Source organism: Merops nubicus, unplaced genomic scaffold (assembly GCF_000691845.1).
Source record: "Merops nubicus isolate BGI_N331 unplaced genomic scaffold, ASM69184v1 scaffold22019, whole genome shotgun sequence".
Taxonomy (NCBI): Eukaryota; Metazoa; Chordata; class Aves; order Coraciiformes; family Meropidae; genus Merops; species Merops nubicus.
In genome coordinates, this window is record NW_008629418.1 from 639 (window position 1) to 23,490 (window position 22,852).

General features: G+C 37.6%; 1 protein-coding gene across 1 annotated transcript; it reads left to right on the forward strand.

The window, feature by feature from the left end:
* Positions 1 to 340: 340 nt before the first annotated feature.
* On the forward strand, positions 341 to 22,629 carry LOC103779363 (mannosyl-oligosaccharide 1,2-alpha-mannosidase IA-like; the record flags this gene model as incomplete). The annotated part of the gene is made up of 5 exons (XM_008946988.1): positions 341 to 456; positions 14,101 to 14,320; positions 15,137 to 15,309; positions 20,660 to 20,775; positions 22,098 to 22,629. Coding segments are annotated over 5 exons (752 nt in total), but the record flags the coding sequence as incomplete, so codon positions are not given.
* Between the last annotated feature and the right edge of the window lie 223 nt (positions 22,630 to 22,852).

The window sequence follows — 22,852 nt, forward strand, 5'->3', positions numbered from 1 at the left end:
AAAAAAGAAAATAAAAAAAAATATTAATTTAGATTATAATCATTTTTATACATGAATTAGATGTTAAACCTATAAATTCTGGGTTTTTTTTTTTTTCTATGAACTCCTCTGACATGTTGTGGATATCAAATAACTATACTACTTTAGTTTGATGAAAAAGTTAGCAATTTAAGAAATAATTCTCTGTATACACTCAAGTTTTTCCTGAGGTTCCCAGCTTACATTTATTAAAGATTGTTGTAGGAAGAGATCATTAAATGCACTGTTTCAAACTGTAATTGTGTTTTATTGCTCAGGCTGAAGATGAAATTGCTGTTCAATCTCTTTCTTCCCTTTTAAGATCATGTCTCCATTGGAGGGCTTGGTGATAGCTTTTATGAGTACTTGCTCAAGGCATGGCTGATGTCAGACAAGACAGATGAAGAAGGCAAGAAAATGTATTATGATGCTGTTCAGGTAAATAAAATATTTAAATATGCCTTTCTATAATAATCTGATCTATAATAATCCTAAAGAGACAGGCTCTGGGGACAGTCTGAGAGATTTATGTCTTTGTCACCACAGTGCTGTTTTTTTTTTAAAGAATTAGTTTCTCTTTTAAAAAGACTTCATCAAATATAAATGCTAGAGGAATACAGGTACTGTGGGAAAGGGGAGGGATGTAAAGTATAGCTATTTTTTTTTTCCAACTGCAGTACAGTCAGTTCTCTCTGATACTGAAGAAGAGAAGTATAGAATATGCAACAAAAAAATACATCTACAGGTAGCTCTCAGGTAGAGATCCAGTTCTTTTTTTCCGCAGTCTTCCCCAAAAATATTCCTTTTGTCCTTTTTTCTTATATCCAGGAGGGAGTTCCCCTCTTGTGTTTCAACCTCATATCCCAGCCATTAGAGTATTTTGATTGTGGTCAGCACAGGGATCAATATATTATGGTTGGATAATGATAAATGAAGCAGAAGTTTTTGTTGCACAGTGAGTTCTTGTTACAAGAGACATACGTTTGCCAGCTTGTTTGACACAGCAAATTTTTCAAACTGGACAGAAAAGAAAGTTTCGAAAACTCAGAATTGTTCATATTTACATTTCTATGTGGTATTTTATTTATGATCCTTCTGGTCTGCAATTTGCTTTGTTATTGATGATATTTCCTTATTATGCTGGTTGGGGAGAAATAATGGCCTTGTGACACCAGACTGAGACGTGAGAAGTATTAAGTTTAAATTCATATTTACAGGCTTTCCTTCCAGTCTTGGGCAAATGACCTATTTTTTCGGTTCTTTGCTTTCATATATATATAAAAGGATAATATTACTTCTTGTTTCCCCATCCTTTCATCTGTTTTGACTGGAAGCTTTCTAGGGCCAGGACTTTTATCTCTTATTAACTGTATGCATGTAAAGTGCCTCTGTAGACAAGGCTTCGAGATGCTAAGCAATATCTGCTTATTCTTTCATACATCTGGAAGTGTGCTGTTCCTAGGGAAGAAACGTAAATCTCCTTTTGTTTTCCATACCACAAAAAGTGGTGACGTTAAAAAAAAATACAACCCTGGCTCATTGCAACTGCCTTTTTTTTCATTAGACTGAAAAGTCATATGGGAAGATTTGAAGAGGGTGTGATCTCTGGTGGTAGTAAATTTGACGACCAAGTATCCTCTGCTAAGAAAATCCAGCCTTTAATTTTGTAAGTGCAGATTTGGATGCAGTCGGCCTCACATGCACTCCTAACGTGGTTTCAGCTTCAGAGCAAAACGTGGATTTTAAATTAGGTTTGAGTGCATTTGAGGCTATAACATAAGAACAATGATACTGTAATAGCTCAGCTATTAGGTTGGCAGCCAAAAAGAGCGAACAAAGTGTCTGATAATATGGTGTCAATTCATCTTACCATGGAAGGCATTTTGAACCACTTCAAAGCTACTTCTAGTCTTCTGCTTCCACAGGTTTAATAACGTCAGGTTTTCCTTTTAAACACACTCTTACACAGGGTGAGCCCTACTGGATAGACGCATGTGGTAAAACCCTGCTGTTGCTAGTACCCCTATTCTGGAAACCACTGAAGGGAGAATATCCCAAATGCAATGTGCCCATCACCCTTGCTGGCAGGACTGTGAGCGCATGGCCCCTCGTCCCACCGCGGAGAGCCCGGTGCCTCGGTGGCCAGCACAGAGCTGCTCCCACTAAGGCTGGAGGTCCCCCATCCCCTGGCTTGGCACATCTGGAGTGAGGTCCATCGGGCAGCCTCCTGTGCCTCACACCGCAGGAGCGGGTGTGCCGGCCCGTGGTGGCAGCGTGCCTGGGTCCCTCCTGAGCCAGCCCGAACAGCCCAGCGGGTGCAGAGCTACCTGCTCTTGGCTGGTCATGGCGGGAAGTGGGCCAGGAGTGATCCCAGGTGCGTCCGTGCAGGATGCAGCAGCCTGGCTCTGTTTAAACTCACACCTTAGCTGCATCAGGACAACAGCCTTCTCGGGTGCAAAAGTTGTTACAGGCATCCTGGGGTCCCACCAGGCAGCAGAAGTGGTGATGACCACCATGCTGTGCAGCCAGTTCTCCCAGCTTAGGGAGTTGGGGGACTAGATTAGTTGGGGGAGCAGAACTGCCTGCTCAGCAGCATCACTGGCTGTGGCACTGTCAATGACAGGGTCTGATCTCTGCTGCATATGGCTAGATTTAAAGCACCTATTATCTTAGTATTTTTTAGTAGTAGCAGCTCTTAAGCAGTCCCAGCATCATGTCTGTCCAGACTATCAACATTTCAAAGGGCCAAGTGATCACTAAATACATGCTGGATTTCACCATGCTGATGGTTGAATGCCATTTCCAGTATTTTCTGAGGGATGGCGTTCATGTCCTGTTTTCTGTACCAAAGGTGAAAGTGCACATGCAGGCAAAGCTTGATCTTGTAACGTAGCTTGTTGAGAAAGCAGCAGGGGAGTTGCAGTCTCACAGAAACTGCAGACTGTTTGGGCCCCATTGAGATGCCAGGTTCTTCACCGGAGTAACGAGCCTGTTTTGAAAGCCGTCCTGATGTTGCCTTTATTGCTATTGATCCCTTACTTATCTAAATTAAAGCTAATTTAAGTGTCTGCACAAGCGGCAGTCTTTCGTTATGCCTAAGCCTGCACGGTTTGGGCATTCTGAGCCTGCTTCGTATTTTCTCGGATAAATTTCCCCCAACGCTTTCAGGATCTTTTTAAGATTACGCCAAAGGGAACGGCATGATTATTCCTAGACATTCGGTCCAGCACATACCCACCAAATTCTGAAAGAGCGATGTGGGGGTTTGATGCCTAATTCAATATCTTCTGCTATCCAGAAACCACAAATGAAAATATATTGTGAGTTAGAGTTCACTGTGAAACGATGAAATTTATTTAGATAAAGCGTTGGGGTTATTTCTTACATTGTTCTGTAACTCATATTAAAAACAGAGTTCTTTGTATTAGAATTTTTGTAACACCTATAGATTTTTTTATGGCTTAAGTTAAAAGCAATAACTAAGATGTCAAACTAGATTTAAGAACTTTTTCTGCTTGCAATGAATAAGATGAGTGTTTGGCTGATGTAATTTAAAGAAGAGTTTATTTCTAATGGGAAAAGGGACAGAGATAGTCTCGTTTTGAATAGCCATGCATAATATAAGTGTATTTATAAGGCCATTAGAGGGATTCATAAACTTTAGAATTTGCACAGAAAGACAAGTGAATGTATTTTTAATTTATTTTTCACTTTTGAAAAGCAATGCATATAATGTCCTATTTCACAGAATGCAGGAAGTGAGAGATCTTCTTAAACTGGCTTCAGTGGATAGCATGCAACGTTTAGTTACAGAGCAAACATGTTTTCAGCTTTAGTCATATTTCGAGGATGTAACTGCCCATAGAATCATCTAGCACTTTGCAAGTATCTAGGACAGGAACCATGCCACTCTTTTCAATTAACACGGTTGATCTCTGAGATACAGTTGAGTAGTTTTAGTAAGAGAACATGATAATTTTAAAAAAATGGACCTTGTGGCTTTGTTTATATCTAGCCTAGCCTAAGCTGGGTTGCATGATTAAGAAACATTGTCACAGCAGTGTCATAAGCAACTGCATCACGTCCTCCTCTCTTGAATGTATCAGCCCTCATTTTCTAAGCTGGAGGGCAATTTTCTTACCAGGTTGTCTCACTGTTGGTGTCCAATGGTCAGGTATCTTTTCCAGGTTTTCCCATGACATTTATTTATGGCCATTGTTGCAAGTTTTCTGCATCTCTAATACTTCTCTCTCACTGACACTGCCTTCATCCCGCCTCAGCTTATTCCTAGAGAAGTGGTATCTAAAGGCGATAAAGAGAGAAGTAACTTGGCCCAAAAGAGCTTCATAGGAGGAGGAAGAATCCCTGGCTAGCACTTCCCAAGCAGCTCGGTTGAGTGCAGTCCATGGTGGTCCCGTGGTACCAGAGAAGTAAAAACACTGTGATCTGCAGTTTTACCTTTAGACAAGATAGTTTATTTTTAGAAATTTAGATTGCTTTATTTTTCTTACTGGGTGACAGTTGCTCAGAAGATTGTAATGAGGAAATTAGTGACCTCTGGACAACCTAGCACATGGAAGTGGAAACAATGGAAATAGCAAAGAGAAGAATAGGTGTTGTGAAGCAGTGCCACAGACATCCTCTGCCAGATTTCAGCAGCACTCCTGCAAGTCAGCCTGCTGCTAGGCTGGGTTGCATGATTAAGGAGTGCAGTTACCTTTCGTGTTGTATCAGAAGGCAAAAAAACCTCATTTTTCACCTCAGAATTTTGAGTATTTAGACAGAAAAGATTTAGGATTGCTTTTTAATTTGTTTATGGGGTTTATGCATATTGCTAACTTTCACAGTAGCCTGGATATACTCAATTTGTACTCTGCTGAAGGAAGCAATATGGTTTTGATTTTGTTTTGAGCACTTTTTTGGTGTATTTAATTGTCAGAATTAAGTAGTGAATATTTTTCAGAGCTGTTGAGATTTCAGCCTTTCAGATAAATAAAACAAATCCATGTAGACTCCTTTCTTATTGAAATGAAGGAGAGAACAAAGTGTCATTAGCAAACTGAAAACATGATATTGGCAGATAGGCCCTTTTCATCTCCAGAGTTTCTTGAGGGACTTATTTAACTGTGGTGACAGTCTGGTGGCTGGTCTGTGCTGATTGCAGTTTCCATTAAGTTGCTTGAAGTGGTTTGCTTTGTGATCATAGTGATCTTAAAAACGACATAACTCATGTGGACAATGACAGAACTGCAACAACTCAGAATAGTTTGTCATGCTGGATAAAGCCAAAAGTATATTAATGAACTGAACATTCAGTACTGGAGCAGTCCTTGGCGTTGAAGGAAGTACATAAATAGGACAGGCAGGGTGTTGCAATAGGAGCCCATCTTCAGAATGGAACAGTTGGTGCAAGGGACCCAGCATTCTCCCTACATACTTTTTTTCTGTGGGGCAGAAGTACTGTCTTTAACTTAAACGTGTAAAAATGAATAAACAGGCTGTTTATTTACATATTTTGTCAGCTGTCATGTTTAAAATATTTATCACCCAGCTGCACTGGTGTTTTGCATGTAGCGATAGCATAGCTGCATTATGTAGGAACACAGGATTCATTACGCTTAACAGATGAGAACATCCAGAGAACATCACAGCTCCTTTTTATTTTCTTCACTGTGTTTCCGCCTCTTGACAGGAATTTTGAGCCTCTCTACAACTGCTTACAGGAAGCATCAAGACTAAAGGCAGGCTTCTGTAGGTTTTTAAATTGTTAATAATTTGCTTACAACTGCACAATGTCTATGTTTTGGACTATAGAAAGTAATTATTAAAATCTTTGCTTGTTTATGGACTGTCAGGAGAAGCAGCAAGTTATAGCATTGCTAGAACTCTTCAAGCAGGAATTTAACTAGAAAAGTCCTGTGAGAGATACTGTCTCTTTTTTGCTCATGGCTTTGCTGTTGTTGTCAGATCAGCCATATCCTTAGTGCTTGTGCTATTTTCCCATCTTTTCTTTAGAGAAAAAAAGCTTGTCGGGAGCTATATTTATTCTAGAATATTCAGAAAATACATAACATTCTGAGAGTGACTTGCTTTGATTCAGGCCATCCCATTAATACTGTTCTAAGAAAATGAATAAATTCAGCCTTCTGGTAGCAGACAGCATAAAGTACATTTACTGTAGGAGCACTGGTGCTTTCAGAGACACTAATAGATCTGTACAGGAAGAAAAAACACCATAATTAGTTTTTCAGACAAAAGTAAATTATCAGTTTTCCCCTAGAACTTAATCATCTTTTTAATGATCAGAAAGATAGGTATTATAAAAGTTAAATGTTTACCAATGTTTCCATTTTAAAAATTCAGCAATCTGCATTATAAGCATCTGTATTCCAGTGCATGTGTAAGCTTGTCTGTATTACATCTTAAGCCCAAAAGCTGTAGGTGCCTCATTGCTTTCAAGTGTTTCTTACATATTGTGTTTAAACAAATGAAGGTTCTTCTCTGTTCAGGTTTCTGTCTTGATTTTTAAAGCACAGTTGATTAAGCAGTGAGGACCTCATGATAAGGAGATGCCACTTTTCTTTGACAGAAGTATTTAAATGAATTGTAACAAGGGCTTGAATGTCCTATTCCATCCTAGTTTTTCTGACTGTATGCTTTCATGTGATTCATGTATTCTGTAAAATATATTTAAAACCCATATGAATGATATTTAAGAAAACATACTCAACTAGTAACCATAAAGTGGTGGGGTTTTTTTAAGAGCAATGCTCTCCTGCCATCTCCAAAACAGCTGTAATAATGAAACAATAGAAATGTTAAACTTCTCATAACAAAGTAATTGAAATTTTGGATAAAGGATAAATCGGATTAATTACGAAGATTGCTGGAGAAAAGTATCAATTGCATTAGATCAACTCAGAGAAAACATGAGGGAAGTAACTCAAAAGTCAAGAAAACAGGCAATTGACTTACAAACTCACAGCATGCAAACCCACCATAATCCTGACCTGCCTGCTGTGTGCTGTGTCAAAGCTGTAAAATGTATTGGTGCAAGCCATAAATATTAAAATAAATAAGCAATTAAGATTATACATCTTTGAGTTACTGGAAATATCACGTGGTAGAATTCTCTTACATAGTCACTGTTGCTTCAAATTGTTAAAATTCTGTTTATGAAAAAAATTCCTAGGGGAAGAAAAATATATTAAAAGTTTGGACTGAGATAACTTACAGTGTTTTGTTGTAAAGTATCCTGCAGAGTTGTAATTATCCCCAAAGTAGCCTGCAGAGTTGTAATTATCCCCAAAAGAAACAGAGAGAGCAGCCCTGTAGAGAAGGACTTGTGGTTGTTGGTGGGTGAGGAACAGAATCTGAGCCAGCAGTGTGCACTTGCAGCCCAGAAAACCAATGGCATCCTGGGCTGCATCAAAAGCAGCGTGGCCACCAGGTTGAGGGAGGTGATTCTGCCCCTCCGATCCATTCTCATGAGACCTCACCTGGAGTACTGTGCTCGGTGCTGGGGCCTCCAGGGTAGGAAGGACATGGACCTGCTTGAGTGAGTCCAGAGGAGGGCCGTGAAAATGATCAGAGGGCTGGAGCACCTCCTCTACGAGAACAGGTTGAGAGAGTTGGGGTTGTCCAGCCTGGAGAAGAGAAGGCTCCAAGGAGACTTTATTGCAGCCTCTCAGTACTTAAAGCAGACCTACAGAAAAGATGGGAACTCTTTATCGGGAAGTGTAATGATAGGACAAGGGGTAATGGTTTTAAACTGAAAGAGGGTAGATTTAGATTAGATTTAAGGAAGATATTCTTCACTATGAGGATGGTAAGACACTGGAACAGGTTGCCCAGAGAAGCTGTGGATGCCCGTTCCCTGGAAATGTTAAAGACGATGTTGAATGGGGCTTTGAGCAACCTGGTCTAGTGGGAGGTGCTCCTGCCCATTGCATGCAGGTTGCAACTAGATGATCTTCAATGTCCCTTCCAACCAAACCGTTCTATGATTCTATGTTTATAAACCTTGGAAATTTAGAACAAGAATCATATTTTTGAAGTTTCAAATTTACAGAAAAAAAATGTAAAATTTTGGTAAACTGTGACTTGTAGGACAGTTTCATCTCCCCAACAGTGACATCTTGGGGTGGGAGGTGAAACACCTGGGGTTTGTTGTTAAAACAGCAGTAGTCATTGAAATTCATTAATCATAATTAGAGTTATTGTAAAAGGAGAGGTAAAATGTCTTAAGTGCCAGAGGAAGCAGAACTGCAGTTTTACATTGCATTTTGAGGTTTGTAATTTTTTATCCCTGCTCCTTTAGCAGAGTTAACTTTTTTGTGGTGCATGTTTATTTTGAATTGAGCAGCTTTGAGGTACAGGCCATTCTTCCTGAGAAGCCTCTGTCTGTGTTCTGTAGGCATCTCTGTTAGTGTTTTATTATCTGTTAGCATAAACCACCAAGAGAATACCTTCTATTAAAAATAAGCATGTTGACTGTTTTTATTTTGCTCATGTGAATGGTGAGATGGGTTCAGTTCTGTATCCTCTATGTGTCATTACAAGTGCCCCAGCTGAACATCCTAAACAACTCAAGGCATAAATGAAGGCCTTCCCAGTGACAAAATCAAGTCAGGATTGAAGAAGGGGTTGGTGAAGACAGCATTTAAGCTGTGTGAAAAGCTTAAAAAAGTAAAGAACTAAATGAAGGAAAACGGGTATTTATTAGGAAGGTCCAGTTCTGCTTAATTTTGCAAGTGTAAGGACTGGCAGTATAATGTAAAGGTTAAGGAACAGGCTGGTAAGCAGAGAATGCAAAAAAAATGTCATACGAAAGGGAGCAGGAGGGGGAGGAAACCAGGCTGGGAAAAATTGAAAAGTTTCTCTTTTGTACTGTCAGTAACAGAGACTGCACACACATGCAATGTGCAATCCTGTAACCTAAACAATTCATAATGTCTCATTCACTGCAGCTCTTCCAGTGTGACAGATGGTCAAGGGTGTAATTTGAACATGCAAACTCATGAGAAAGATGCCAGGACTAATGCAAGGTGCACTTGAGTCAAAATTTAAACTGTAAAAGGGACTGTTAGTGTTTTTAATTGGGTGCTTAAGCATTTTTACAGTTGTTGTATAGAAGGAATAATCTCCCACAATGGAAAAAAAAAAGTAATCTAGTTAAAGGTTTTATTGAAGTGAGGAAGGTAAGCAGAGACTTACATAAAAGCACCAAAAAAAAATAAAATTGCCAGGAACTGTATCAGTCATAAAAGTTAGTCTGGCTTTAAGAGCTTGCAGGTACACCACAAACTGTATGCCATGTCAGCTTTACATGCAGTAAATTTATTTCTTTAAATATTTATTTTCCTTTAGTTTCCCTTCCTTCCTCTACTTTTTTGTCCACTAGAGTCTAAGCTCAGGTTGCCTCAATTTTAAAAATTTATTATTTGTTTTTGTCACTCCCAGGTAGCATCTGCTATTGCTCTCTTTGGGAACATACCTTTGCAGCCGCTGCTTTGCAGCGCTTTATGTTGCACAGTCTCTCAGCTTTACCTGGAGGGAAAGAAAGAAATTACTATTTGAGTTGCAGAAATACATTCTAGAAAACAGTAAAATGAAATTTCCATTTACTTAAAAGAAAACTGTACTGGCTCTAAACAATTATTCATCAGTAATGTATTTTCAGCTAATCAAACATGACTTTCTTCTAGCTTTCTTGATATTTTGCAGATACTGTATATTGGTTTATATTGAGAATATTCATTACAGTTAAATGAAATAATAATCTCTGCAGTGATAAACATGACACCACATATTGTGCAAGCAATGCAGGAAGGAATTACTTGTAGGTGGGAACCAAGCTATAACAGAGCTGCAGTTCAAATAAATGTGTCCCTTTTTTACATGTGTAGATAATTATATCAAAATAAAAGCAATTTAATTCTAAGTATGAAATTCAGTATTAATTCTACCAAACAGCATTTTTCACTTGGGTGGATCTTTGTCACCATACTACCTCTTCTCCTTTTATAATAAATTGGTTCAGAAACTCGATTTGCGTGCCAGAACTGCACCCACAGGACTGCAGATAGCAAGTAGCATTTCCAGGTGGGATTGTAACCCCAACTTTCCATCCTGTTGCTCAACTTCAGAGAGCCTTATTATATCTTTGTTTAAACTGATAATATTTCTCCCTTATGCTAGTACTTTCTCAACTTTGCGTCCAAGTTGTTTTAATACTTAAAACAATTCCCCGTGTATGACAGCTTAGTGAGTTAGTCCTGCTCTGGACCTCATGCTTATTTAAAAAAATGAATGTTTTCCAGAAAGTTCAGTCCAGCCTGATGGAATTACAACCTTTGTGAAACTCACTGAAAAATATTTTTGTAATGTGCTCCTCACAGAAGTATTACTATGTTATAACAACAACAACAAAAAAATCAGAACTGTGAATAGCAGTATGTGAATTTCCAATAGATGGAAACTGGCACTTCGTCAGTTTGGGTATAGATTCAGAACTGATAATTGAAAGTGTACTGATTTTTATTTATTGTTTACTTGCATTATACAAATGCATTATACAAACATTATACATTACAGAATTAATATTTTAACAATATTTGGAATTGAATGCTGAAATTAAACTGCAGTTAGATTGGACCTGTGGGGAAGAGAAGGGTTTTTCCATGTCTTAATGCTGCAAATACTGTTATTGATAAAGGAGTTCAAAATTTTAATGAATACCTTAATCAATACTTAACGTTGGGGAGTTTCTTTTATATGTTCTACTCATGCAGGTTATACTTTTTTTTTCTTTTAGGATCAAAAGCATTTACGTTTTTGAGGATTTCTATACGCTGATTTTTTTATAATATTTTTTTTTTATGTTGAGTTCCTGAAACAACTGAAAGACACCTAACAAATTTGTTATAATCTGACACTTCAATGCCATGCTGGATTTATTCCAAATTTCTTGCAACTTTGATACGGCAAATTCATTAGCAAGCCTTGGGAGAATGTTGTTTCAGGGCAAGCGGCTAGGCTCTCTGTTCTCAGTCAAAGGGTAGATGAATATTGCTGAGGGAAGGGAAACCTATTTCTGACCAAAACAGTTTGCCTAGCTCAGACCAAAAATGGCCCATGAAGAAACTTCATAAATTTAGTTGAAGCTTTTGACAGTCCCAGTGCCAGCTCCTCAGCAGTGGTTTTGTTAGCTCTACTGGTGCACCACCCAGTAACACAAAAAGAAGTGCCATCCCTCTGGGAAGAGCAGCTTTACAGAAGCTGATTAGTTGAGGTCAAGTTTGCTTAAATCATGTAACTTCTACAAACTGTTACTTTGTAAGTACATAACTCCAAGTGAAGTTTAAGCTTTACCAAGTTACAGTATTTGTTTGCCAGTCTTCCAGAATAAGAGTTTGTTGAGTGCTGATGGACTTGCAAGTTGGGCCCACTTGGGCTTGTGGCTTCTGAAGGTTATTTGCACATATCCAAGGTTGCCTGGATTTCATGCTTAGAAATGGTTAGTCACCTAGCATGCAGTTCATAAAGGTACAGACATCAGTATAGGCACTATCTGCCACTCAGGAACCTATGATTGTACAAAGTGTGGCAAGGCAGTCTGAGAGTCTGTAATACAGCAAATAATTACCTAACAAAAATAGCTTTAAATAAGGTGCTTACATAAGAAAAATAACTTTTAATAGGCATATGTACTAGTTCTTAATAGAACCCATTTATAAAACCAAGATGATTTGCTTTACTAAAAATGAATAATTAACTTGGAAATATATTTTTATTTTGTGACATTCTTAGCATCCATTAAGAGCAATTTCTTAGTTTCTTAACACCAGTTTGTTAGAATAATTTTAAAATTTTATAAGTGGAAGTCACCTTCTTTCAGCCTGAATTTTAATCTTGAGCCAAAAGAAAGGAGAAAAAAACTCTGAAAGGCTAATTGGTATCGTAAAATCTATTTTCATACTACAGGAATCCACTCTGTTCTAGCTACTGTAGTTCTGAAGGTAAGTGATTACTGTTATTTCTGTCAGGTACTGTAATATTTCATTCTGTCATGAATATTAAAAAAAAGCAATATGGTTAAATGTAGTCATCAATTTACTTATATATTTATTTTTAAAGTTTTAAATGCTGAAAGGTTTAATGAAATGTCATTAAACTAAAAGGTTTTTTATTTCTGATCTTGGTTTTACATAGCTTATTTTTATCACAACGTCTAAATAGTCTGGAAGCTATTTCCCTGAAAAATTGTTCTGTGTTTTTAACAATAAGGCATCCTGTTACAAAAGTTAAACTATTCAATAAAAATGCAAACAGTACTCTGAGAGATTCTGGAAGTTTTCCAGTTATTTCTGTCTTCTCACAAATTTTGACTGTTTATGCATTAATACATTTTGCAGCAGGTTCTTTGAACTCTGTTCTGTCAGTTCTTCAATTATAAATTCAAATATTTTATACCCAAGTGAGCACAAAAGACATGTTTTAAAGAACATTATTTTTCAAAAAAGTACCTAGTATTCCACTACTAGTTTCCTAACCTGCCAGAAAAGCTTTTTTTGCATGCACTTGGAATACACAACCACCAATTAGCTCCACACCTACTCACTCTCTGCAATTCTTTCATCTTCCACAGTGGGGTTTGTCGTTCGGATGCTTAAGGAAACTGTTTTCCCACCTTTCCCCTTTCCTATTTAATTCCTCTTTTTACGGGTTAAATCATGCAGGATTTGTTTAAAGCACAGGAATCTTCATTATTTACTGCTGCTTTAAAATTTAGCTATGCTTTCCAGTAGGTACCTAGTGCTAAAAACATATAATACAAGAGGAAACAAAGGAGTGGAGGAGCTTTCTGAGCCAATAGCGGGTCTGGAGCTGTGCAGAAAATCATCCTGATTAAGTGCTTTGCACTAATATTAGTGGAAAACAAAGTGTTGTTTTCAATGTGATGTTCTTGGCATAAAAAACTACTTTGTAAGTAAAACTTGTACAATTATTTTGCTGATGCTTCCAGTTTAGAGAAGATTTTTCATGCTTATAAAAACAACCTTTACAGAAGAAATAACTACAATCAATACCTTCTCTTTCTAACACTTTTTTTAAATCCTGCCTTTTTTGTTAATAGTGCTCTGTACTGATATTTTATTCATGTTTTTTCTCTTGCATAATGCATGTTGAGCACCGTTTCTGGATCTTATGACTTCAGTAGAACAAACCAGAGCACTGCTGGATAACTGAATGTATGATAGCATTGTTTGTCTCCTCTCCATTACCCTTTAAAGAGTAATAGCTTACTTTCTGTGTGGGCTTCTAATTAATGTGCTCTTCTGCATCTCCTCAACTGTTTTAATTCTGTTCCTCCCACAAGGGAAGGTTGTTTTCCTGCGTTTTGTAATCAGTCACCATATATTGCTAATGGCACCAGCTGCTAATTCTCTCCAAGAGACTTGTATGTTTTTATTCTGCTTTGGGTTTTTTTTCCTGAAATCTCAGTGAGACCCTACTTCTGAATGATAACCACAGAGAAACTCAGTCTGGGAGGGGAAATTCATTGGTCTTTGGGAATGCTGTATAGAATCAGAGACCTAACATCATTCACTGCACTCACTGAGGCATGCATTTTGAATAGGAGTTATGTCTGCATATGATTGACATGGAATTATATCAGTGACCACATCCTTTACCTCAGAATTTAAATGGGAAGTATGGAAACTGAGGGGATCACTACTCGCCATTAGATGTGAAATTACCTGAAATTGCTCAAAGTAGGGAAATAAAGAAAGCAATTTTTAAATGGAATTGAATTTTTTCAGGTCTTTCCAATATTTTGATAAAAAATTAAGTTACATTGCTGTATATGTTGCTCAAAGTTGAAGCAAAGTTGATCATCGTTACTGATGTTTGTTGGTTTGGCTCCACTTCGAGGTTACACTATCTCATATTATCCATCTTACTGTATAAGCAAAGGTGATGCAGAGAAAAAAACTACCAACATACAAGACAACTTTGTCTCTGTCCTTCGCATTTTATCAAATGGTACCTTTGGTTTGAAATCCTATATTTTTGCAGGCCATAGAGACCCACCTCATTCGAAAATCAAGCGGGGGGCTGACATACATCGCTGAGTGGAAGGGTGGACTGCTTGAACACAAGATGGGACACCTCACTTGCTTTGCTGGAGGCATGTTTGCTCTGGGAGCAGACGGAGCACCCGTGGACAAGACGGGCCACCACATCGAGCTCGGTGCAGAAATTGCTAGGACCTGCCACGAGTCCTATGATCGTACCAGTAAGTGCCGTAGTGCAGAGCTTAGTGTCACAGCTGGACTTTGTGAGGGCAGCCAGCAGTATTTTTGCATGATGCTGAATGAAAGTTGTACGATGGTGAGAACTCTTCAGCCTTTCTAAGCAAATGCTGCTTTGCTCTAAGGGTAACTTTAAGAATGACTGCTCTGTTTTATAAATAATTTCTGTGCACCTGAATCATATCTACTCATTCTAGTAATTAACATGACAGCTTTTTTTTTTCCACTCTGCCAATTTCTGTATAGCTGAATAAAAATAAGAGAGGGACCGGGTTCATTTATGCATCAATGTAGGTATTAATCATGTTTTATGCACAAGAAATTATTTTATTCTCAGTTCTATTGGTAAAATGCTGTAAAGAATAGAATTGCACAGAGAAAGTGGCTTTCTATGCAGGAAATTTCTTTGGATTCTTTCATCTCCTTGTAGAAATAACCCTGGCAGCATTTCAGGTCCCAGAGTGTATTTTTCAGTTTGATACAGAAAAATAAATATCTCCATCTTTTAAGCAAGTTTTCACATCTTGCTAGTTACAGGAAATCTTCCAGAATACAAATGTTAGCATCACTGTTCATACGGGAACTGCTGTTTAAGGCACTGATGGAGAACAGCTCTCTTCTATTCTGAATTATTTACAAAATACTAAAAACAGGAGCTGCTGCAGTGTCTTTCAAAAATTATATATATTTTGGGAAACCTGGCTTTGTGGCACATGAAAGGATAGCTGATTCGGTAAGTTTCATAATTTAAAACCTTTTTTTAATGCCTTTGTTTGAACATGTGTTTTTATATTGGCTAGGCATGAAACTGGGACCAGAAGCCTTCAGATTTGATGGTGGTGTTGAGGCCATTGCTACAAGACAGAATGAAAAATACTACATCCTACGACCAGAAGTCATAGAGACCTACATGTACATGTGGCGGCTCACACATGACCCCAAGTACAGGCAGTGGGGATGGGAAGCTGTAGAGGTAATGTTATGTTGGACTTCTTTCTTATTAAATCTTAGTATCTCGTTCAGTGAGCTATTGGATAATATCTGGATATTGTTTAGCAGTTGGACAGTAAATATTAATTTTAAATCTGTAATTCAAATCGAAATTTCCAGAAGTTCATCTGCTAAATAGATGAACTAAGATCATTTTGAGAAAACCAAATGCTGCTGGTATTGCATATTAGAGATATAATTTGTCATTTCTCCTTCTGAAATACTTCTCAGATCAGGGTCATATTTGGATGTACTGCTCAAGATGTTGAGTATTGCTGCACGTGAATGGAAAGTGCAAACGTGTCAAATTCGAGGCTTGGGCATGGAATAAGTTTTATGAAGTGTATTTTCAACAGTGATTGTACAAAGGGGATTTTAATTAAGGTGATGAAGGCTAAAATGAAGTACTAGATACTAACTAACATTTTAAAAAAAAAAAAATGAATTCACTTTCAGAAAGCATAGCTCACCTGGACTGAACCCTACTGATGATAACAATCTCTTCTATGTTTAAATTTTTGTGTCCTACTAGCCTTTGAGCTTCAACCAGGCATGCTGAATCTGGCTATTTGTGTTTGTCTAGCAAAAGCCTTCCAAGAGGGCAGCTAGTCTCTATGGCAGAGATTGGCTTGCCAAATCCATTGTTTCCCTTTTTCAGTGGTTAATCACTTCTGCTGTTAGAGAAGAGAGCCTTTGGATTTCCCACACTTCACTCTCCAGGCATGGGTCCCTATTACACTTCTAGCATTCACTTATTTTCACCCTCACATTGATGTTGCCCATGCTAAAGTATCTCCATTTCACTATTTGGAATTTCTGAGCAGACTGAGATCTTATAGCAGATACAGGCAACTGAAGAACTTTATTTTTGCAGCTTTCTATACTTTAGAGAAAAAAAAAAAAAATACATAACTGTGCAGTATTTTGTTCACAGTGACCTCTCCTTTGCAGAGTTATTACTTTCAAGGATTTAAAAAACATCCTGTTTATCAGTTTGTCCAACAACTCTTGTTTCTAGGAGCATGTGATTATAACTTTTTGGGTGGGCCTACGCCACTAGTTGTAGAAGGTTGCTCTGTACTAAGGGAAGAACATGTAGACTCGTGTCATGCAATTTCTCATCCCCAAGGGGCCCTACTGGAGAGCTGTTGCTGGGTTATGACTCTATATACCTGGCTGTGATGTGACATCCACCAGCTCCCTGGCTCCCTCAACAGCAACAAAGATCTGTAATTGTATTCACTGTATGAGATACTGAACATATATCAAATGTTGCTGAGTGTTCTGAAAAAAAGACTGTTTCAAGTTTGGTAATTCTTCAGCTTCTTGAAGAATGACATTTATGGTAAAATCTGCTTTCCATAAAATAATAGCTGCTAGCGTGAACTACACTTCTACTCTCTAATTTCTCTAGGTTTGAATATTCACAATTCTGCATCTGCAGTCAACTCTGTATTCAGCCCTGAAACAATAAGCTTCCAAAGCAATTTTTTTTAAAAACCTCTAATTTACAGTGCTGTTCCCTTACTTACTTCTTCACTAACACCACCCCTGGGCACACATTTTACTACTGGGATCTTCCCAGGCTGATTACAATTGGAATATTTACAATGGCTGTTTATGGAAGTCATCCCACTAGGCTTCAGCAGTGCCAAGTGTTCCTTCTCCAGGAGATGTTTTTCCTGACTCATTGTTGCTGCCCACACTGATAACACTGTTATAAACAATTGAAATGTTTTCCTTATTATTACTCTTTACCCTGTTGGTTCAGTCTGTGTTTCTTTCAATTTTGTACACTCATTTACCTTCTTAGTGCTCCTTATGTGGTCCTTGTTTAACATTCTTGTGGTTATTCTGGTCTGGCTCTAACACTGTGGATTACAGCCCACATATGGGAGATGCAGCTGGTCCCATTCTGCCCAGGCCCATCTCCCACTGTCCTAACGTGCAGTTGCATGTTGCACAAAAACAAATCGTACAACTGCACAGAAGTTAGTTATACAGACAGGTGTTTGTTTCAAATTTATTTTTTTTTTCTACTCTTCTTTCCTTGATGTTTATAGCCCAGACAGCTCCACCTGATAACTGTATTTTCTTTCCAGCACTTGTCGTGATAGCTCAGCACAACTATTTCACAAATACTGTTCCCTCCTGCTCCTTGCTCTTGCACCAGAGAGTAGGTCACTCCACCCCTTTGTTCTTGGGGAAGTCCCTGGCCCCCCAGGCAAATGTGGTTGGTTTAATTACCAACACCTGTTGCACAAGGAGGAAGCAGAGATTGAAACAAGGAAAAAAAAACAGGCAATCAGACCATTTGGTATTGCCCAAAAAAGTTGTTCAGGTATTTCATGTCCATTTTCAGCTCATGACACTGGCAATAGGAACTCATTAGGTTTGTTTCCCAGTGCCCTTGCAGTAGAAGAGGAGGCTGCTCTGTAAGTCATGACTTCTGAACTTTCCAACAAGTCTATTAATTCTCTCTCTAACTTTTATAGACTAAAAACATGCTCTGGCCTCTCCATTTTTGCTTTGGGAGCTTGCTTTGCTGCTTTAATTTGAGTCCAAGATCATTCTGTATGTACTTCAGCAGCTGGAGAAAATGCAGTTATGACCAACAGCAATATCCACTGTTACCGAGTCAGAAAGGTTTTATCAGCTAAGCTTATGAAAGTCTCCCTTTCTGCATTATAAATGTGGCACATAATTTGAATTCATAGCACTTCCTTTGTTTTTTTCCCTTTATGATACTTTCAGACTGTCAACCAGTTTTCATTCCGCTTGATGTTTTCCATTACTCTGGCATAACTAATCTTAGCCACCCTCATTTTCTGAGAACTACTAATTTAAAATGTGTCTGATTGTTTCTCCCCTCCCACCATTCCCCACTGTCAGTGTGAACATCACTGCACTCTAACAGTGCAGGTACAGACACAAAAAAGCCATTACTGACAGTTAAAGGAGGGTGACAACCAAGAGCCTTTTTCCTTAGTTAAGTGAAGAGCAGCTTTGTGGGGTGAAACGTTCTACATGTGCACTGAGCAGCTCCCACCAGATGGCTGACAATGGTGCAAGTTAACCTCTTAGTTTACATCACAGCAGCGTGTGAAGTACCTATACAGTATTCGCCTATAGTGAACTCATCAAGAAGGCTCTAACTACATGTTAGAGCACATAAACTGCAAATGTGATTTGCTTTTATTTTACCTCACCCTGTTTAGAATGTAGATGTTTCCTTGAATAAGAGCCATATCCTTCAAGTTCACGTTCTTCTTCTGCCGTGCTTTGCAAAACATAATCTTGTGTTTGACACTGAAAATCCAGGCACAGTTACAGCATTTTGAATTCCATGCAGGTTGAAGTAGATGAGAGGGAAGGAGTACCAGCCAGGGGAAATTACTTGTTTAAACCACTTAGTAAAAATGACCAGGAAAATTAAAGAACCTAAAGACATATAAGAAAAGACAAATAGGCCTGTTATATTTTAAAGGATTTCTCCCAGGGAAAAAGTCCCTTTTAAATATACAATAAGCAGTTTAGTCTCCAGTGAAAACTACAGAGAGCCTGACAATGCGAGTGAAATGTATGCATATAGCTACAGAGATTCCAGGAAAAACAAGGATATTTAGGATATCTACTCACAGCAAAACACAGACCTAGAACAGCCTTTAAAGCAGGTAGAGGTGATGGATACCTCAGTACTTATTAGTGACCTTTAGTCCTATCTCTCATCTCAAAATGTTTATTCTGCCATCAGAAAATGCTTATTCTGCCTGTTTGCTTGTTTTAGACCTCCCTTCTGCCTTTTCATAGCTTTTTTGCCATATCTGGTTTGAAATACAGCATCATTCCCTAAATAAAATCTACACATCCTGTAATGATTTCAGAAATGGAAGAACTAGTTGTCTTTCATCTCTCCACTGGGGGGTTGATAAAGGTCCAGGTATTTCTGCCTGTAAGTTGTTGCTCCAATACCTGCCTCCACAGCAAACACCAAGTCTCAGAGAAGTGTTGTCCTGAGTGAATGCAGTAAATCACCACACTTAGTGTCATTTTTGTTGTGAGAATTTATTTAGAGCTAAAGAGCATTTTCTGAATTTGTTTTTGAATAATGAGTTGTTCTAAATATAATCATCTTAGATTCTCTTCACTCCTTTATTATACTGCATAATACCAGAGAGTTATTGTAAAACAGACTAAGAAAAATTAAGAGGCTAAGAATACTCTTGACCTTGTTAAGTAGGGCAATTATAAAGAAAAAAGGTGAATTAATATTTTTAAACAAAGCAGTGATAAGAATATTCAAACTAATATTCAAATAAGGTATTATATGGCTGTATATTTAAAGAAGTTATAGCTCAATATATAGGCATAGAGGTACCTTCTTTCTAATGCTAACACCTGCCTAAGCGTCTAAAAACAGCAGTTTATGAAATAATCTAACTGTATATACCTTCTATACTTACAGCACCAGATACATATTTTTTGCCCTTCTGTGTGTGCCCTTCATCTGACCTTTTTCTGCCTTCAAAATTGGCTGATCATATAGAATATTCCTGTGGGCAGAAAAAAAAAAAATTATATTTTTAAGTGGTCCATGTGCTCCTTGTTATTGTAAAATAGGAATCAAGAACCTGTTTTACACCTTTTAACTGAACATACAGTTTGGAAACTAGTTAGAGAAAAACACATTCTTATTCTTACCTTTAAAACATGTTGTGTTAAGTCCAGCCACACGTTAGGTTGCCATCCATTCCTTTGTAACAGCCAAAACTTTTTCAGAAAGCTATCAAAGAAAAATAGTACCTACTGCAGGAAAGAAATTCAGTCACAGCCCAATGTCAGAATTCTCCCACTGAAAAATGAAATTGCAAAAAAAAAGAAGCCAAACAACTTACACAGAGAGTTACCTTTCCTTTCTTGAAGCATGTTGCAGGAGATAAGGAGAAGACTGGTCTTCATCATGGTATTCAACTCTATCTTCTTAAGCTTTATAATATGACCAAGAAAGGCATGTGGGACATAAACTCTGAAGGCTGATAGACACGTCTGTGAGAGGCTATTGTTAGTTCTCTTAAAAAGAAAATAAGTGATAATCCATATATTTTTACATCTATATATTTTAACTGTTTTATGTATATATTTATGTTTTATGTTCACTTCTTTTATTAATTTACTGTCTTCTATCTAGAGCTTTATCTAGTTTTCATCTCTCTTTAAAAAAAATATAAAATCGGTGGCAATTTTTTTTTGTAATTTCATTATCAAACAAAGAAAAACTGTCAGATGATTTTATTAATCCCACTGTTTTGGTTTTTTTTTTTTCCCCTCTTCAGGCACTGGAAAAACACTGCAGAGTTGATGGTGGCTATTCTGGCATTAGAGATGTTTATAACAATCACGAAAGCCATGACGATGTGCAGCAAAGTTTCTTCCTTTCAGAGACACTCAAGTAAGTTAAGAAAGTTGACTTTCATTAATATGAAGTAGTTCTATGTATTGTCTTGACAGAGTTATTTATCAGTAGTATCCCTGACATTCACATTACAAAATCTGACTGAAATAATAGAGCTTTTCTTAGGTGACAGGAAGTCAAATTGCCTTTTTTTTCCCTTCTATATCAATAAACTAATTTCTGTGATTTCTGGAAATTACCATTACTTCTGATAAAGGTACTTGATAGTCTTTGTTGAGAAATTACACCTCCTAGCTTTGATATGATCTAATTCTGTATGCCAACATTAGTGAAACAAATTGACAAGACAGAGGAAATACCAGGCTTCTGTTGCACACTTTTCATTTTAAAACTACAGAAAAAATAAAAATAAGTCAGCTTGCAGGGCCTGTTAATGAAAGCTTTTGGTTTTCTTTCTTACATGCCACTCACTGTCTCTGAAGTTTTTAATTAAATAAAGGAAGTTTTGTCTTGGACTCCTCACTTGCAAAGACCAGAAAGAAGCAATCATGCCATTTCAACGGAAAGAGTAATAATCAAGTAAATGAAATATCATAAATACATTTATAAACATAGTGGCATTTTTTTGCAATAGTGTGCTCCCTCTACTATACCTTTTAAACTGGCCTGTCAGAATTAGACCAAGACAAGTCTTCAGGGAATGATGGTGATTAATAAAAAAGTCAAATTTTATTTGTTAAGCAGACTTTCACCCCTAAGCAGACATCAATAATCATGCTACAGTAGCTACTACCTTGTATCATGACAATAAATAAAATCTTGGGTCTTTTTATTGGTTACTGCTGGGTTTAGTAGACCCTGTCTTAATATATGGATGCTCAAGCTACTGGAATAGTGCTAGCTTTCTTCTTTAAAAATCCTAGGCCAGAGGTTGTTCTCAAGTAAGATGGGATTAGACTACAATATTTTCATTCCTACACCTTGATGTATGTGGACATTCATGAGGAAAAAAGTACTATGGTTGTATATTATCAAAACAATATGTAATAAAATTACCAAGGATGAAATGGAAGTGAAGTGAGGTGATATTTAACCTTGACAGCTGAAACTTCTTTGTCCTCTGTGAGGATAGACAGATTCTTTTCTTGGTCTCCAGTTTGCTCTTGAGTCCAATCTGAGTTCAGTAGCCCCAAAGTTTTGTGCTAATCATTGTGATGCTGGGACTTACTGATTTTGTGTTTGGTCAGCTGTTTCTGCAGATACATCCATCTAGGGAAATCAGGTTCCCTAGATTTTCTGAAAACTATGTAGTTTCACTTCCCTGATGTGGTCACACTTCCTGCTTTTTTTCTTGACAGGTACTTGTATTTGCTCTTTTCTGAAGATGATCTACTTCCATTTGAACACTGGGTCTTCAACACAGAGGCTCATCCTCTCCCTATTCTTCAGAAAGAAGATGGGAATAAAGAAGAAAACCAGAAATAGATGAAGTTATACTTTGTTTCATTCCTTAGGTTTCTTTCCAGGAATTGGGCACATGATTTGGTTTTAAATTCCTAAGTGAAATTTTTAAATCAAGTGTTTTGCAGTCTGTTTGCTTTAACAGTCAATATTTATGAATGGACCCTAACTGACTGTGATAAAACTTCATTCCTCCAATCCAGCTGAACCACCTCTTAGAAGAGAAACAGGGAATCTCTCCAGATTTCATTAGGCTGCAGTGTCATCTTGGCCAAAAAGAACAGAGGGTATGCATGTTATTTGTTTCCTGTTATGCTTTTTAATTTGACTGCAAAATTCTTTTCTCCTCTGTGAGGAGATGTCTGCTTTAAGCTGTAATATTTTGCCATGTTGCAAAAAGCCATAATGAAGTATAAAGAGCTTTTTTTTCTTCTTTTTGTTCTATGTTAATTTGTTTTGTGTGTCATCCAAGACAAATCTTGTGACTGTGACAGCCTCTTCTTATGCGGGTCTATCATTACTTGGTAAAGTATTTGATGTATTTCGTTGTCAATGAAGTCTACATAGGAACGTTTGCATCTCATGCAGACAACTCTGAAACTGCAGTATACATTGAAGTTAATCTAAACTTAGTTTTTATGAATTTAGCACA